General features: G+C 53.1%; 1 protein-coding gene across 48 annotated transcripts in view; it reads left to right on the forward strand.

Annotated features, from left to right (window-relative positions):
• The window catches only part of GATAD2A (GATA zinc finger domain containing 2A), a 123,425-nt gene that overhangs the window by 71,495 nt on the left and 38,389 nt on the right, over positions 1 to 13,541 (forward strand). For 24 of the 48 annotated variants that reach the window (XM_028840086.2, XM_077978514.1, XM_077978533.1 and 21 more), the window contains one exon: positions 10,833 to 11,107. In XM_028840086.2, the coding sequence (XP_028695919.1) occupies positions 10,839 to 11,107 (269 nt within the window). In that variant the 5' untranslated portion in view covers positions 10,833 to 10,838. Of the gene's footprint in view, positions 1 to 1,798; positions 2,107 to 10,832; positions 11,108 to 13,541 lie in introns of all 48 variants that reach the window. The other 24 variants (XM_077978522.1, XM_077978515.1, XM_077978531.1 and 21 more) reach the window with 4 other exon arrangements.

The raw sequence follows: 13,541 nt of genomic DNA on the forward strand, positions 1-13,541 counted from the left end.
TTTTAGAAAAGTAGATTTGTTCCAACACGATTGATGTGTTAAGAGGACCGTTGAGGTGTAACACAAATGTTGCAATGGTTGCGTCTGGTTTTGTTCAGATTCTTCTGAACACTAGGCTAGGGATTGGAAAACTGCGGCCCACCAAGTGGTGGCCTGTTTTGGTAAATAAAGTTTAATTCACAGACACGCCCATTCAGGTATGTACAGTTGGGCCTCCATATCCTTGTGTTTTGCGTCTTTGAGTTCTATCAACTGTGGATTGAAAATATTTGGGGTAAGCAGGCATGGTGGTATGTGCTTGTAATTCTAGCTACTTGGGAGGCTGAGGCAGGGGGATCTCTTGAGTCCAGGAGCTTGAGACCAGCCTGGGCAACGCAGTGGGACCCCATCTCTTAAAGAAATTATTTTTGGGGGCCGGGCATGGTAACTCACAACTGTAATCCTAGCACTTTGGGAGGCCGAGGCGGGTGGATTGCCTGAGTTCAGGAGTTTGAGACCAGCCTGGGCAACACAGTGAAACCCCGTCTCTACTAAAATACAAAATATTAGCCAGGCATGGTGGCGTGTGCCTGTAGTCCCAGCTACTCAGGAGGCTGAGGCAGGAGAATTGCTTGAACCCGGGAGACGGAGGTTGCAGTGAGCCGAGATCACGCCACTCCACTCCAGCCTGGGTGACAGAGCAAGACTCTGGCTCTTAAAAAAAAATTTTTTTTGGAAGAAAAAAAATGGAAAAAACAGTACAACATAAAATAATACAAATAAAACTATAGTATAACAGCTGTTTACATAGCATTTACATTTTATGGAGTATTATAAGTAATCTAGAGGTGACTTACTAAAGCATATGGAAGGATGTACATAGGTTGTATGCTAATACTACACCATTGTATATCTGGGATTGAGCATCTGGGAATTTTGGCATCCAAGGGGTTCCTGGAAATAATCCTCCAAGGGTCTCGAGGGAGAGCCGTCCTGTCAGAACCACAGAGCTGAGGACTCCTGACAGAGACTAAATGGCCCGCAGAGCCAAAATTATTTACTGTGTAGCATTTTAAGAAAAAGTTTGCCAACTCTTGCATTAGGTGAATCTAGAAAACTGTTCCCAGTTTAATAGAGCACCTGTGAGTACATGAAATAAAACTGCCCACACCTCAGACATGCACCAAGCCCCCGCGAGGTCCCACACTTTGCAGGCCACACCCCATCCCTTTCTGGAGTCAGACAGCCTCCCTCCAGCAGAAATGGCAACCCACCCATGCCCACAGCAAGCAGCAAGTCTTCCCCGAGGTGAGGGTCAGACATGCAATGTTTGTGTATTTCTCAGCCACTGAGCGTGTATGCAGCTGTGCTGCCCGTATATCCACATGTGTCATTGCTTGGGCTCCTATTGTATGTCATAGGTGAAGTTTTGAAGTACTGTGTCCCTAACCCACTTATGTCCATAAGCCCTGTGTTTTTATCACATGGGTTTGCATCCTGCAGTGGTTTTTAGGAGTGCTGCCTCTGTTGTGCTACAGCAAAACTTAACCATACTTTGAAGGTAAAGGCAAACACCAGAAGGTTCGCTGTCATTCATGACAATAAAGTCGTAATCACTTAATATCTCATCTGGACCCCTTGGTGTGAGAGGCAAAGGTGAAGCCCAAATTGCCACAGGTGCAGTGTTCCCCTTGTCCTTTGGAGTCTTCAGGTCTGACTTTGAGTGGTTGATGGGGCCTTCTGATGGCTGACCAGATACTTTCGTGCCTCGGTTTCCCCACCTGCAAAAAGGCAGCTGATGAGAGCATTTACCTTACAGGTGGTTGTGGGGTAAATGCTCAATCATTGTTAGGTGTTTTGCCTTTAAAAATTAGAAGATCCCCATGCTTCTATTAATTACAAAGGAGCAATAGATTTGGATCAGACCCTGAGGATCCTCGTGCTGAAAGTGAGTTTGAAGTGTCCGATCCAGTCCCCCAACTCAGAGCACTCCTATCTGTGATACCTCTGTTCACGCACCCAGTATATACAGCACACCTACTCTGTGACTGACACTCTTCCAGAAGTGGGGCCACCCCAGGGACATGGACAAGATGTTGTACCTGCTGTCACAGATTCTGTTATCTGGTGAGTGGTTGGGATATTCTGAGGGCTCATACCTTCTGGCTGCAGGTTCTTCCCAGGGGCCTCCCATTGCCCCAGGCAGGGCAAGTCTAGATTCAGTCTTGCCTGGAGACATCTGAGAATGGCTGTTCCATCCTCCTCCTCACATGTATGCAGCTCTCCTTTGAGCCCCACCTGTGCCTTTCACTCCAGGTGAATGCAGTTTAAACATGATTAACAAGGGCAGGCGCGGTGGCTCACGCCTGTAATCCCAGCACTTTGGGAGGCTGAGACGGGCGGATCACGAGGTCAGGAGATTGAGACCATCCTGGCTAACATGGTGAAACCCTGTCTCTACTAAAAAATACAAAAAATTAGCCAGGCGTGGTGGCGGGCGCCTGTAGTCCCAGCTGCTGGGAGGCTGAGGCAGAAGAATGGCATGAACCCGGGAGGCGGAGCTTGCAGTGAGCCGAGATGATGCCACTGCACTCCAGCCTAGGCGACAGAGCTAGACTCCTTGTCAAAAAAAAAAAAAAGATAAGAATAACAAAAGGCCCTTTGTAGCATACCGTGGAAGACTCATCAGAGTGGCCACCTAGACAGAGGTGTGGTGGCCTGAGTTCAGACCTATCCTGGACCTTCACCCAGCCAGACTTCAGTTGCCTGTACCTTGTGGGGTGACACATGCCTGTCTCCATCTCATGCAGGCTCTCAGTGAGAGGCACTTGGCTCCAGCCAGCGTGCACCTCCCCACTGCTGGTCTTGTCCTAGGACCACAGCAGGGAGACGATCTCTGAGTCTGGGGTCTTTGAAGGCTCAGGGGGCTCCTAGCCAGCTGGCTGGGCTGGGGTCCATCCTGATAACATGTGAGAGAGAAGATGCCTATCTCTGGTGTGTCTTTATTTTCAGGCCACCAAGGGTTATGAACCCAGCTTCAGCCAGTGAGTAGTAGTAGACATCTGTTCTCCTTTTGAGAAAGCCTTTAGTTCAGGACTCACCACGGCTTTCCGTTTCTTGCCTTGAGACCCTCCTGGCTCAGCTGCTTGGCGCATGCGGTTCCCCTGCCTGGAACGTCTCACCTGATTCCTTTTCCTGCCCTGGCCTCAGTCTGGGAGACGCCATCTCAGTCCCCATGTCTTGGAGTTTTTAATGAAAGCACTTTACTTGTTTGCTCCTCTTTGCCCTGTAGGGCAACCCCGGGAATCACATGCTTCATGAGGCTAATTTACAGAAACGTAGGCGTAACTCAGCAGTGCATACCAAGCCTATACTCTTTGCTGTACACTGAAAGTGAAGATGAATGGGGGAAGAAAGTTTATTCTATTAAAGAGCTCAACATTGAGTTGCGGGGAGAGAATGAAACTCCTGAGTGGCACGGAGATTGTTGCCAGGGCCCTCCTCATAGTCCTGGTGAGGTATGCTGTGGCCTGGTGGTCACTGTGGTAGCCACTCAGGGAGGCTTGTGGCCCATGTAGAAGGCGAGCTGTGGGGATGAGCTGAGGGGTTTAGGTTGCCTGTTTAGATTTTGAGAGTCTCTAGCACGTGGCACAGAAGATAGATGATTTAAGCTGTGTGAACATCTTCAATAAACACTGTGGAAGAAGGGGCAGTGGTACCCTCTCTCGGCCCACTGAAGCTTCTGTGTCCATCTTGTGTCCTTGGTCCTGTGTGTTGGAGTGTTGGAGGAGCTGGCCTCTTCCGCCATCTCTCCAGAGCTTCTCACCCTGGGGAGCCTCCTTCCTCCTCGCGTGGATGCGGTACTGTCTTTCTTTGTTAGTTTCTTTCTGTCCTTTTTTCTTTAAGAAACAAGGTGTTGCCGGGCGCGGTGGCTCAAGCCTGTAATCCCAGCACTTAGGGAGGCCGAGACGGGCGGATCACGAGGTCAGGAGATCGAGACCATCCTGGCTAACACGGTGAAACCCCATCTCTACTAAAAAATACAAAAAACTATCCGGGCGAGGTGGCGGGCGCCTGTGGTCCCAGCTACTCGGGAGGCTGAGGCAGGAGAATGGCGTAAACCCGGGAGGCAGAGCTTGCAGTGAGCTGAGATCCGGCCACTGCACTCCAGCCTGGGCGACAGAGCCAGACTCAGTCTCAAAAAAAAAAAAAAAAAAAAAAAAAAAAAAAAAAGAAACAAGGTGTCACTATGTTGCCCAGGCTGGACTCATACACCTAGGCTCAAGTGATGCTCCTGCCTTGGTCTCCTGAGTAGCTGGGACTACAGGCATGTGCCACTGTGCCTGGCTTCACACTCGTGCTTTTGATTCTTATCCTTAGCAGGTGGGGCTGTTGTTTTATCTGGTTTTCTTTTTTAATCCTTGCTTTCTTTGAGTACAGGACTGATTCATAGTCACTGTTAACAGAAAGAATTCAAGCAATACAGAAATGTTTACTATAGTAAGTGAAAGTTTCTTAATAATCTACTCTTCAGAGATTACTACTACTGATTTTGGTCCAGTTCCTTTCAGTTTTGATCTTAGTGAAGTTGCTTTCATTTTTTCCCCTGTATACACCTTTTTTAAAAAAAAACCATGCAGATAGTACTATGCTATTCTGCAACTTTTCTCTCACAGTTCTTTCCATTTTTCTTCACATAGTATTGGCTGTGAAGTAGGGATGGGGATACTGAGACTCAGACCTTGTTTCTTAAAGAGAAAAGTTTGGGTTGACTGTTTAGAATTTGAGAGTCTCTAGCATGTGGCACAGAAGGTAGGTGATTTAAGCTGCGTGGACATCTTCGATAAATACTGTGGAAGAAGGGGCAGTGGCGTCCTCTCTCGGCCCACTGAAGCTTCTGTGTCCATCTTGTGTCCTTGGTCCTGTGATTGATTGACAGGCCTCTCCCCTGGTCCCTGGCCAGCCAGCGGGTGTGTGATGGAGCTGAGACCAAGTCTTCCCTGCTGTGTCTAGTTGTAGAAGCTGACTGCTTGGAACACCTGTCTCCCAAGTTAAGTTGTATCTTTTGTACTTGGTCTTAACAAAGTTTGATGTTGAGAAGTCCAGAGCTGCTGTTTCTGGTGTGTCTTCCTTCCGGAATGAGTCCCAGTCACTGTTACTCAGAGATGTGCGTCAGGAAGTGGCTCGGGCCACAGTTCTGAGCAGATGGAGGTGTCTGTTCTGCATAGGAAGATGTATGCTTGTCAGGCAGGCGCTGCCAGTGCCAAAACTTGGCCCACCTATTCTCTCCTTACCCCCTCCACAGGTCCTTCTGGGCCACAACGAGGTACCTTGGTTTGACTCTTAGGAAGTGGGGGAACCACTGAAGGGGGTGCAGATCCAGGATGTGGCTTTGGGAGCTTCATCGGGCTATGTTGCCGGGAGGAGAGTAGACAGGGGTTCTGGGTCCAGAGGGCCATCTGTGCTGTGCATCTATCTCTGTGAAGGGCAGGGCCACAGGGGCGCTCTGGAGGTGGGCACCTGGGCGCAGGCTTGCTGCAGCTGCGTGCCTGTAGGGCCCTTGTATCTTGAGTGTTGGGCACAGCTCACAGCTAGCGAGGATAGCACCTCAACCCCGTTGTCGTCGTCTGACTCAGCACTGGTTGCTTCATGGGCCCTTCTTCCTTCCTGATAGGAGAAGGTGCCTCAAGGTGCCCTGTGCCTCCTGAGGACAGTGGCTGCCCCCAGGTTCAGGGCTCTGCTCCTCAACATCTCCATGGGACTCATCATGGGCCTTGCACTCAGCACATCCAAATTGTAGCCCAACCTTCTTTCCTCAAATCTGCTCCTCCCCATCTCAGATAAAGCCAGCCCCACTGGTCCAGTTGCTCAGGCAAAAACAAGTGAAAGAAAGCAACCCCCTCTGGATTGCCCGTGTCTCCTGGAACTCTGCTCTGTCCCCTTCCCCAGTCTAGCTGTACCATAGGAACCGCTCCCCTGCCCCGTGGTCCTCCAGCCAGGTGATCCTTTAGAGCAAGCCAGATTCTTCCCCTCCGGTCTGGGCCAGTGCTTCCCCCAGTTCACGTCTCAGCTCGGGCCCTGTCTCCTTCAGGGCTGACTTCCGGAGCCGCCCGTTTTGCCCAGCTGCCCCGTGCTCTGCCTCGTGTCCCCACAGCACCGTCACCAACACCCTCTGTCATTTCGCTCCTTTTCCAGCATGGGGGGCGGATGGTGTTCCCTCTGTCTTGTTCATCACTGAGTCCCCAGCCCGCAGTGGAGGCTTGGTGAGCTGCTGTCGGGTGAGGAGGCAGGAAGACGCCTTAAATCCACTGTTCAGAGCATCAGCCCTGCCGCTCCCGCCAGTGCTTTAACCCACTTACTGCGAAGCCTCACTTTCTTCCTGTCTGAAATAAGAGTGTTACTATGGGTATGTTAGTGATGGGTGCCATAGATGGCATTTTATGGTAGAGTAGAGTTAGTATTAGCAGTGCGACCTCAGGGGTTTGGCTTTATGATTTGTGTCTATGTACTGAATTTCTCTTTTAATTATCAAGAGATGCTTACTGGCCTGGTGTGCCAGAAGTGTGCTGGGTGCCTTCTCGTTGTCCCCCGAGTCCTCTTTAAGAGTTCCGGTTCCTCCCACAGCATCAGTCAGCCTTTTGGAATGGTTCTAGAACATGTTTTCTGCCTGAGGCTCTCAGGCCAGTTGGATGGTGGCATTTTACGAAAATAAAGCAGCATTTGTATCTGCCCTAAAGCCCATGGAGGTGCTCCCTGTCAGAGCTGCGCTGTGTCTGTGTGGGGTCTCTAGTGTGGCTGAAACCTGCCCTTTTGGCCCCTAGTTTAGGGGGAGCTGGGCTATGCCCCCACCACCTGCCAGCCCAGTGTGTGGGGATGAGGAGACTGATACCCACTCAGCCTTGCTGATGATGCTCATCTGTGCTGGCCTGCAGCCCGGCCTGGGGTGTTTGGAGAGAATGAGGCGGAGGGTGAGGCTGACTTTCAACCTTGTGTCTCAGGCAGCCCTGGCAGCCTCAGTGCTCTCCTCTTTCTTTTTTTTTTTTTTTTTTTTTTTTTTTTTGAGACGGAGTCTCGCTCTGTCGCCCGGGCTGGAGTGCAGTGGCCGGATCTCAGCTCACTGTAAGCTCCGCCTCCCGGGTTTATGCCATTCTCCTGCCTCAGCCTCCCGAGTAGCTGGGACTACAGGCGCCCGCCACCTCGCCCGGGTAATTTTTTTTTTTGTATTTTTTAGTAGAGACGGGGTTTCACCATGTTAGCCAGGATGGTCTGGATCTCCTGACCTCGTGATCCGCCCGTCTCGGCCTCCCAAAGTGCTGGGATTACAGGCTTGAGCCACCGCGCCCGGCCGTGCTCTCCTCTTTCAAATGGGCACACTGCTGTTGGGATCCATCTTTGTGGGCAGTAGCCGGCAGAGGATCTCGGCGTCCAGGACGGGGATGCTCTCTGTGCACTGGCGGCTCCCGCACAGGCCTGCCCTGGAACTTCTGCCACCGGAGCTGCCTTCCCCTCACTCTCCCCTCTCACTGGGAATTTTGAAATGAATCCTCATTTGCCAGTCAGGGTGACCTAGCCTCTTCACCTACTTTTAGGAAGTGTTCTAATGCACCCCCCACTGCTGCTCTTTGCAGGAGTCATCTGTCGCGCTTTTTTCTTCCTGACAAGTTTGCTCCTGGGTCTGTGTGGTGGCTGCCAGCCCTGTTGTACTGGGGGCACTGGTCTCACTTGCTTCGAGGAGGGAGGAGCCACTCCTTACCGGCACCTGCCCTCCCCAGGAGCAAGTGTCCAGTGGTGGCCGAGGATTGGCCAGTAGCAGGTTCTGCGTCATTGGTCTTGGCAGTGGAGGAGCCTCCTGCCAAAGGAGCCCCCTGTACTCGCGGGGCCGGCCCCGCCCCCTCCAGCTGTGCCTGTCCTTCCTGAGGTGGGGGAGGGGTGCCGCAGGGCCCAGCCCCGCAGTGGCCTGCCTCTGGGAGGCACAGGCACAGGGCAGGCGGGCACTGTGAGGCTAGCCGTCAGTGCTGGGCCTGGGATTGGCAGAGTTCCAGGCCTTAGGCTTCATAGTGAGCGGCTGTGCACCCTGAGTACACACCGGCCAGCCCTATGCTGAGGACTCTGACCCGCTATCACAATGGGGGGCCCAAGAGGAGAAGTCTCTGGGACTGGAGGGAGCAGCCCTGCTGGGCATCTGAGGCCCTGCTCCGCCCTGCATCTCTCAGAACCTTTGGGTGGCCTCTGGTCCTATACCAGTGACCACAAAGTGAGGCTCTACAGGCACAGCCCCCCTGATATGGCTATCAGTTCCACCTTGTCCATGTGGGCCGGAGCAGCCGTGAGAACTCATTCAGGGTCTTGAGTTCAGATGGGCTTCATGGAACTGAGCCCAGGGCTTACAGGGCAGGAGGCTGTGCTGGGAGGGTCCCCACCTGGCTGGAACAGGGGCAGAGTGGGGAGCATGTGGGTTTCTTTGAGTCACAGGGAAGGGTGCTATGTCCTGGAGATGGAAGTGCATTCTGTCTGTCCACCTGGGGACGTCATCCCCAACAGTAGTTATCAGGCCAGACTGGGAAGCTTCACCCATAGGGTGGGGGCCCTACTTGTCCGAGGTCCTGGTCTCCCCTCAGTCTCTCACCTAGACAGGCTCCTCCCTGCCCTGGGCCTGGGAGTGCACATACCTGCTGTCTAAGGCAGTGCTTGAAGGAGAAATGTCCCACCCTCCCACAGTGAGGAAAATGAAAGGAGAAGAGGGGACCTATACTCTGAGGGCAGTGACTTATCTGCGGTCTCACAGGAGGTGGGACAGGCAACCTGTTAATGAGTGAGCAGTTCAGATGGGGTTTGTGGGCAAGGCACATCGGAGGAAGGAAGGACAGAGACCATAGAACTTGAGAGAGAGGGACACCGTAGCATTCCTCACCTCCCCCAGAGAAGTGAGGCCTTGACCTCCACATTCAACCATAGTCTGCCTGGGCTCCATTCCATGGAGAAGCTGAGGGGCAGCTGAGCAGGAGCGGGGGCGGGGGTGTACAGGCTGGCCGGCGGGGAGCAGCGGAGGCTGCACAGTTGGTGTGGGTAGGTGGTAGGTGCAGGCTGGGATGCCGGAGGGGCTGGAGACAGGTGGGGGCGAGTCTGAAAGCCTGTGCCCTTGAGATTTCGGATCTCCCTGCCTCAGCCTGGTCATGTTAGGGGTCAACCATGGCACCTGGGTGGTGGTGAGAGAGAGACGGGGTAGGGAGGGAGCACAGAGCTGCTCTGGGCTTGTGCAAAGCACGCCAGTGGTTTCCTGGCCTTGAGGAGACCCCAGTGTTTTGAGCCGGTGCCCGGGTGCCCTGGCTGGACCACACTGGCATGACACACGTGTAGATGGCCTGCTTTCCCTCTGGCTCCAGGAGCATGAAGCAGCTGTCTCTTTCCTTTCAGTCTGAGTACATAAGGGGGCACATTTGGGCAGGGCCTTGTGCTATTGCTCATTTGTGAAATCGGCTCCTTTAAGGAAGCTGCAGATGAGTCAGCTCTGGAGCATGTCCCATGGATGGTGACAGGACCCCTGTGTTGCCTTGTGCTGTCCCCAGCCTCCAGACTGGGTCTGCCTGGCTCTACCTGGGAAGGCCTCCCCAGGGTGTTTGCCAGTGAGGAAACAAAGACTCTGGCAAGATGAGTGCCCTGCCTGTGAGGACACAGATAGGACCAGAGGGCTTCAGCATGAAGCATGCCACAGGTGTGTGTGAATCAGGGCTCTCTGTGGGGTCCAAGTGGGCGCCAACCATCCCATGGAAAACTGTGACACTTCGGGAATTCTACTAGAGCTCAGCTGCTAAATTTCTCTTTTGTTCCCTGGTAAACATTGGGATGCTTTTTTAAGAACCTGACTCTCCCTGTCTCAATTCCTGTGACCTGTCCTGTTGGGGCGTCGAGGCCAGGGATTGGAGCGGCCCCTTTAAGAGTGCCAGTGTCCCAGCCCCTGCTATGGAATGCCAGCCGCCTCCCTGCAGACAGACATTGCTGTGCTGTCGTCCTGTCTCCGTGAGGGTTAACAACACTTCAGCCTGTTGTCTGGAACCGGCTCAGACTGGTTTTCTGGAAAGTGCTTTGTCTCTCCTACTGAATCCTGGGAAGGGTCATGTGGAGCCCAGTGATGTCATGGGATCAAAAACTGACTCAGCTGTTTTTTTCTTCTTTTTCTTTCTTCTTTAAATCAAGATATGTGTGTGCTGCAGGTACAGGGCGGTGGCGTGTTGATGGGCCAGGCCTCACCCTACTCAAAGTGTACCTTGCCGGCAACCAAAGGGTTAAACGTGACCCCCAGTCCCCACTCCCCAGAGGTGAGCAGGGAGTGAGGAGACCTCCCTTCACTGAAGGGGAGAAGCTGGGGTTAACTCGAGTCACCACAGTGTAGGGCTAGTCCCAGGCCCTGACCCTGTTCCTGGAACAGTGCAGTCACCGCCCTCCTGGATTCCAGACATTGCAGGTGCTCAAAATCCCAAAGGCAGGTAGTTCATATCTAGAACAACTTTTCCTCTGTTTGCTGTTGAGCCTTTCCTTGCTGATAAGCAGCTGCCTTCCACTGCTCCCGTCCAGCTCCCTGCTGCCTCTCGCCCCCAACCGGGCAGGGTGTAGCTTGGCTCCACCAGTGTTCAGCCACACGGTGGAGGCTGGGGACACCCCCATCCTGCCTCGCCTTCCTCAAGGCAGTGATGAAATGTCCTGGGGATGCTTTTCTGGGCCCTGCGTTCGTTGTACATTCTTTTGCCATCCTCCCATAGGGAGGAAAACACTGAAAGCAACACTGAAAAGTTTCCAAGAAGGTGGCATCTTCGTTGCACCCAGTTAAAATGTTGTGTCTTCTCCTCCCTCACAAGTTCAGAATGACCGAAGAAGCATGCCGAACACGGAGTCAGAAACGAGCGCTTGAACGGGACCCAACAGAGGACGATGTGGAGAGCAAGAAAATAAAAATGGAGAGAGGATTGTTGGCTTCAGATTTAAACACTGACGGAGACATGAGGGTGACACCTGAGCCGGGAGCGGGTCCAGCCCAAGGATTGCTGAGGGCAACAGAGGTCACGGCCGTGGCAATGGGCAGAGGCGAAGGGCTGTTGGGTGATGGACCCGTGGACATGCGCACCTCACACAGGTGAGTGGGAGGAGCCAGCGGGAGGGGTTGGAACCTGGAGACAGGCCCAGTGTGCCCAGATTGGGGCCAGCCACACTCCAGGCCTCTTGGTAATAGCTTGGCGGGGTTGTGGAGATGGCTGTAGGCTCAGCTCGGGCATCACCCCCCCGGCAGCTGTGCTGTTGTGGCCATTCCAGGGCCCCAGGTCCCAGCTGCAAGTAACACAGGGTGTGGGTCTCACAGGAGGAGGAGTGGCACATTCCATCAGCTCCCCTGCCATCAGTAGGCCTTTGCCACCCATGCGCCTGCTGTCTGTCTAACTCGGTGCTTTTGATTTGTAGGGACACTTGAGGTTTTCATTTGGTTATGCTTCCCTGCTTTTCAGATCTGGGGATCAGAGGGCCAGGGATGCTACACCTACCTTGGTCACTTGGCTAGGGATAGAGTCGGGAGCCCAGCCCAGGGCACCCTCCTCAGAGCGGGTACGGGGTGCTCATTCGACTCCACATTCACTTGCTTCTGGTCTTCAGCTTGCTCTGTTGGTTTGTCCTTAGTCAACACTGATTACTTCTAGAGTGACTTTCCTCATATTCATCTTTTGTGAGTCTCTTAAGGTAAAAACTTGAAATAAAAATAAGACCCAATCTACCACCCATTTCTTGACTTCAAAACCTTCCTTTCTCTCTGTAAAGAGAAATTCAGACCCAGCACCTGCTCTTGCATCACCCTCCTTGGAGCTCTGCAGAATGTTCACGCCCAGACACCCGCTGAGGGCTGTGGTGTGGCCACAGCTCCCCGGCTGGCCCTGTGACAGACTCCTCTGTGGCCCATTGCTCTCTCTCTCTCACCACCCACTAGAGTCTTCTCCCTGTGGAGGGTCTGTCTCTCCATGCCTGTTCGTAAGGGACAGCTGGTGGCTCCTAACCTTTCCGTGTCAACCAACCCCACAGGGAGACCCCAGCCTCCAGTCTTATGTCAGATTCGTTTTTGGAACCCAAACTGTTGGGATCCTGAGGACTTCAGAGATCATCCGGTGTTCACAGCGTTTAAAATGGGAAGATAAATGGGAAAACCCAAGCCCGCTCCTGTTGACAAAGGCTCCTAGTGTGAGGAAACACACTTTGTGGTCCTGCTGTCCAAAGAGGGCTTTTCTGTCTGACTCTGCTGTCTACAGTCCCCATTCTAAAACCAAGGTCCTCTTCTAAAGTTCCAGAAATAAAACTATAGGTCCAAGTCTCCTTTCCCTTTCTCTATGTTTTCAGCCGGAGACCAGTCCATGACAGCTCAGCAGGGGTGAGCAGTGAGGGGCTGGTGTGGAGTCAGGGCAGGAAGAGGAGGAGTCCATGTTCATGGGAATCTGCAGTCCATGTGCATGGGGTTCCTCATGCATTCCTGGGCCCCTGGCATGCATTTTCTCCTGTAATCACCATGTTCCCCTGCAGGGTAGGCCAGTGGATTGTGAGGGAGAGGTTAAGTGTTAAAGAAACTCAGAGTTGGCTGGGCACGGGTGGCTTACGCCTGTAATCCCAGCACTTTGGGAGGCTCAGGCGGGTGGATCACGAGGTCAGGAGGTTGAGACCATCCTGGCTAACATGGTGAAACCTCGTCTGTACTAAAAATACAAAAAATTAGCCGGGCGTGGTGGTGGCGGGCGCCTGTAGTCCCAGCTACTCGAGAGACTGAGGCAGAATGGCGTGAACCTGGGAGGCGGAGCTTGCAGTGAGCCAAGATGGCGCCACTGCACTCCAGCCTGGGCGACAGAGCAAGACTCCATCTCAAAAAAAAAAAAAAAAAAAGAAAGAAACTCAGAGTTGGCCAGGCGCGGTGGCTCACACCTGTAATCCCAGCACTTTGTGGGGCCAAGGCGGGTGGATCACGAGGTCAGAAGATAGAGACCATCCTGACTAACATGATGAAACCCCGTCTCTACTAAACAAAATACAAGAAATCAGCTGGGCATGGTGGCAGGCACTTGTACACTTGTAGTCCCAGCTACTCGGGAGGCTAAGGCAAGAGAATGGCGTGAGCCCAGGAGGCAGAGCTTGCAGTGAGCTGAGATCACGCCACTGCACTCCAGCCTGGGCAACGCAGCGAGACTCCATCTCAAAAAAAAGAAACTCAGAGTTCAGGCCCAAACCCAGATATTTTCTGTTGTCAAAGCCGGGGGCTACCCTGGGCCTCTTGGTGTCTTTCCTCACTGGGTCATTGCCTTCCAAACTGAGAAGATGCAACATTGTTTCCTGCAGTTGATTGTGTTGCTTTCCTTATGACAGTAAAGGAAGGGAGCAGGGGACAGAGATGAACGCAGGTGCTGGTGGTGCTGGTGTCAGGGCCCTCCTGGAGCACTGAGACACCCAGGGCATTTGTGAAGCAGTGTGGGAATGAGCAAAGAACCCAGCTCACAGGCCAGCAGGCAGAATTGGGGTCATATCACTCACACTGCCTGATCCTGAGC

Source organism: Macaca mulatta, chromosome 19 (genome assembly GCF_049350105.2).
Source record: "Macaca mulatta isolate MMU2019108-1 chromosome 19, T2T-MMU8v2.0, whole genome shotgun sequence".
In the NCBI taxonomy this organism is placed as follows: domain Eukaryota; kingdom Metazoa; phylum Chordata; class Mammalia; order Primates; family Cercopithecidae; genus Macaca; species Macaca mulatta.